The sequence below is a fragment of the Condylura cristata genome, unplaced genomic scaffold (genome assembly GCF_000260355.1).
Source record: "Condylura cristata isolate star-nosed mole 26May11 unplaced genomic scaffold, ConCri1.0 scaffold00015, whole genome shotgun sequence".
Classification (NCBI taxonomy): Eukaryota; Metazoa; Chordata; class Mammalia; order Eulipotyphla; family Talpidae; genus Condylura; species Condylura cristata.
Window position 1 is genome coordinate 41,238,655 of NW_004567116.1, and position 4,828 is coordinate 41,243,482.

Genomic DNA, 4,828 nt, shown 5'->3' on the forward strand with positions numbered 1-4,828 from the left:
CATGGAGAGACAAACATCCCCAGTAGGAGATGGCTTCATGCTATACAGTTATCATTATAGGCAAGGTAAGTAATGGCCCAACTCCCTTCCTCTTTAAAGAAATTAAAGCTTCAGATTCAGGACAAGAAATATGCCAGGTATTAAATGTGGCTGGCAATGTATATAAACAGTATAGGAAGGAGACCCATGGGACTAAGAACTGGTTCATTTTTATTTTGAATGGCTTACATTATAGTCAGTATTTTGGAAGTACAAGCTCCTCCCACCCCCTCAGGTATCGCCGCTGTAAGGTACATACCACCCAATTGCCCACAGTCCACCACCTCAGTCCACTGAGCTGCCTCTCCCTTTGTTTTCACAACCCCTTTCCCCCTTCAGTTCTAGAGTCAGCCTTCAAGGGTTAGCTTTTAAACTTGTCATTATCTTGACCCTTAGTTTGATCTATATTCCATTTGATATTTATCTTTCTCCTGACTAATTTCACTTACTGATCAAAAAACATATTTATATTCATGACATTTGTGGCAACATGAATGAAGCTGAAGGGATAATGCTAAGTAAAATAAATGCCGAATCTCATTCAAGATCCTACGCCAGAATCCAGCACAGTAGATGCCAATATTTACTGAAAAAATGAAGTTAAAAAAAGGTAACTGCAAATATTAAATAATGTTTATAAAAGCCACTTAAAAGCTGCAAAGTGGGGCCCTCCCTGGTGGCGAAGCGGGTTAAAGCACTGCACTAAGAAGCTAAAGCCACTTCCGCATGAGTTCAATCCCCGCCTGCCCCGGAGGAGATCCACATGGTGTGGCAGACCTCTCCTGACCCACTGACTGCTCCCCTCAGCAGTGTACTTTGTTCATCTGCCTGTTCTGCTCCCCGCTCTCTCTCTGGTGAATCCTCTCACCTTCCGCATCTCTGGCCTGTACCCCAGTTCTGTATGAATAAATAAATAAATCATTAAAAAAAAAAAAGCTGCAAAGTGTTAAAAGCAGTCATTACACTAATAATGACTTCCATTTTGAGTGTCTAATTCTAGGAATGGAATTAATTCAACATGGCTACAAAGTCAAAATCACTTCTGGCAAGCCAAATACTGCCATTTGATGTATCCCTGGGGAGGATACAGGCTGACATGAATTAACACTGATAGTTTCACTCAGGGTTTGGGTTAGCCCTTTCAGGTGATAAACAAAAAAGGTCTTTTAAACTGTCCAGTCAGTTTTTTTACTGACAGAATAAGACAAATAAAAACAAGGACAGCCCAGAAACCTAAACAAGCTTCAGACAAAGAAAGGTTGAAATGGCTTAAGCTGTGTAGTTTGTCAGCTTACCTTCACCTTGATATATTTACCACAGCAGATTAGAAAGGGAGACTTTAAGGGAAAATGTGGTACCCAGCAAAAGGTAAGATTTGAAATCTATCCTCTTGACTGCTAATCTAGTGCTCTTCCATAAGACTCTGAAGTCTTTATTGAAATTCTTGTAGTTTTTGTAATGTCCATAAAGAATAAATATGACAGAAGAAGTCTTTCTTCAATAGTCTTTTGTGATATAATAAGTCTTTCCTCAACAGTCTCTTTTGAGAGAGAAGATTGGGGGACTCGGGGGACTTGGACAGACAAAATTCAGGTCTGGGCAAAAAGCCTTTTATTGGCATGAGTGTATTTCTGCCCAATAATGCACATTTGTGGCATCTTACAATCACATTGAGAAGACACCTGTCAACTTGGATAGACAGTGGAAAGAAATATGAAGATCTAAGAGGCCATCTCTGGACACCAGCAAAGCAGAGTCTTCTTCAGCCTTACAGGTTACTGTCAAAGCTAAAACAATGCAAGAGCAGACTTAGGTTCTCTCAGAAACAGGTTGTGGCTATATATTGTGCCAAGGTACCTTCAAAAATCACAGCTCAAGCTTCAGAGCATCACAGAAAAGAACAAATTTTTACTTGAGTTAAAATTAGAATAGAGGCCCTCCCTTGTGGCGCAGCGGGTTAAAGCACAGCACTGAGAAGCTTAAGCCACTTCCGCATTAGTTCGATTCCAGCCTGCCCTGGAGGAGATCCACATGGTGAGGCAGACCTCTCCTCTCCTGACCAGCCCGCTGCTCCCCTCAGCAGTGTACTTCGTTGATCTGCCTTTTCTGCTCCCCACTCTGTCTCTGGTGAATCCTCTCACCCTTCGCATCTCTGGCCTGTACCCCAGTTCTAATCTCTGGCCTATACCCTAGTTCTAAAATAAATCTTTAAACTGACAAAAAAAAAATTAGAATGGAGTGGCCCTCCCTGGTGGTGCAGCGGGTTAAAACACAGCACTAAGAGGCTAAAGCCACTTCTGCATGAGTTCGATTCCAGCCTGCCCCGGAGGTGACCACATGGCGTGGTGGACCTCGCCTGGCCCACCCGCTGCTCCCCTCAGCAGTGTACTTCGTAGATCTGCCTGTTCTGCTCCCCACTCTGTTTCTGGTGAAGCCTCTCACCACCCCTGAGCCTCTGGCCTATACCCCAGTTCTGCGTGCACAAATAAATAAAAGTTAAAAAAAATTATAAAAAAAATTAGAATGGAATTCTCTAGGACAACTCACAAAAACCACAGAGTGCAATATCTTCATGAACGTTCAGGTTAAGGTCACCTGCTCCCACGGGAGCACCCAGTTATTTTCTTTTACAACTATACTAGGAACTATTTGAAGGTGGGGACTGACCCTTATTTACTTATGGTAAATAAGCCTCTGGTAAATAATTTCATGGTAAATAAGCAAAGGCATGATCAATAAATAAGTCTATAAATCTTCCCATTTCAGAACACAATTTCCTTCCCCAACAGGGACATGCATTTTACTGTTTTGATGCATCCTGTGAGGGAGAAGCCCATTCATTACTCTTTAATAGGACAGCTTTCATTTTTCCATGTTCTGAACTAAAATGATGCCCCTAGAGTCTTCAACAGTTTTTCTAAGCTATGTTCTTGGTATAATAAGTTCTTAAATATATAAGAAAGTGAATAATAATTTTCAAAGGAATCTTCAAAGTCAATCATGGCCCAAATCATGGAGAGACAAACATCCCCAGTAGGAGATGGCTTCATGCTATACAGTTATCATTATAGGCAAGGTAAGTAATGGCCCAACTCCCTTCCTCTTTGAAGAAATTAAAGCTTCAGATTCAGGACAAGAAATATGCCAGGTATTAAATGTGGCTGGCAATGTAATATAAACAGTATAGGAATTAGAAGCTAAGATTTACATTACTACCTCTGTTTGTGATGTCTCTGAAACCTGAGCAAGGAACTCACTTTCTTTTTTCTCAAATTTGGAAGAAGAGAACATAAGATGGGAGGGAAGTGGATACTGGTGTTAAGGATATTCAAATCCCAAATCCTGGTTTGCTATTACCAGCTTTGGTATCAAACAAGTTATTAAATTCTATGAACCTCAGTTTCCTCATCTGTAAAATATAAATAATAGACCCTACCTCACAATGATCTATTCTTTATGAAAAAGGTATCTCTTTTTTTTTAAAGATTTATTTATTTGTTCATACAGAACTGGGGTACAGGCCAGAGGCTCAGGAGCGGCAAGAGGCTTCGCCAGAGACAGAGTGGAGAGCAGAACAGGCCAGATCTATGAAGTACACTGCTGAGGGGAGTAGCCACGCCATGTGGTCACCTCCGGGGCTGGCGGGAATTGAATTCATGCAGAAGTGGCTTTAGTTTTTTAGTGTTGTGCTTTAACCCGCTGCGCCACCAGGGAGGGCCTGAAAACAGTATCTTTAGTGCAAAATAAAGCATAACACAAAAGTCAGCTACAATCACTATCATTATGTTTAAGAATAAAATTCAGATGAGCTGGAATGATAACTAATAGCCAAAACTGGATAACCAAAATTGAAGAAACTATAAAGTTCTACAGTAGAGAAGTTCATATTTAAAAAAAAAAAAAAAGATCAGTGACTTTAATTGACCAAAACTTACTAGAAATTAACAATAAAACAGGTCTAATATAAAACAAAAGTATGAATGCAATCATATTAAAATAAGGGAGTTCCACTTTCAATCCAGACCGATCAATTCTCAAGTGGCTACTGAGTATGACATTTTAAGGAAATATAAACAAACTGAAATTATTTAAGAGGGTGAACAGCATAAGGAAAGATTTAGGATACAAAATTTAAAGACCCACATGTTTAATTCAAGTAGATGAGCTAGTCTGAGGCTGACACATAGTACTAGGAATATTGTTAGAAGTTACAGTGTGGCAGGCTTCATCCTAGCCAAAAAGAGTATGCAGCAATTAGAAGGCAGGGTTGGAGGCAGAGAGCTAAGTATTCCAGAAGATTTTTAATGGAGACAGCTCTATGTGCTGGTGTTCTTTCCTCAAACTGTTCCACCATCTGTCAGTACCCTATGACTGTGCCCTATGACACAAAGAACAAGGCCCTATGACTCCATACCTGTCCAAATAGTTCACAATATTTGGGTTCTTGTTTTCCCTCATGACCAGGATCTCATTAATAATCAGCTCTTTCTTCGGCTGCTGCTGAAGGTTCATCTGCTTAATAGCCACCTGAAATCAGAGAACATCCAATGTATATAAACAAAGTTACTCAGCATTCACTGAATACTTTCTTTTTTCTTTTTAAGATTTATTTATTTATGCAAATAGAACTAGGGTACAGGTCAGAAGTGCAGGGGTGGTGAGGGTATTCCCCAGAGACACAGTAGGGAGCAGAACAGGCAGATCAATCAAGTACACTGCTGAGGTAAGCAGCGGGCAGGTCAGAAGTCTGCTGTGCCATGTGGGTCACCTCTGGGGCAGGGGATCAAAC

At 40.7% G+C, this 4,828-nt stretch overlaps 1 protein-coding gene across 4 annotated transcripts in view; it reads right to left on the bottom strand.

Moving 5' to 3' along the window:
• Window positions 1-4,828, bottom strand: part of PAK1 (p21 protein (Cdc42/Rac)-activated kinase 1) — a 139,666-nt gene that overhangs the window by 15,840 nt on the left and 118,998 nt on the right. For all 4 annotated transcript variants that reach the window (XM_004683232.2, XM_012725639.1, XM_012725637.1 and 1 more), the window contains exon 10: window positions 4,454-4,566. In XM_004683232.2, coding sequence (XP_004683289.1) covers window positions 4,454-4,566 — 113 coding nt within the window. The remainder of the gene's footprint in view (window positions 1-4,453; window positions 4,567-4,828) is intronic.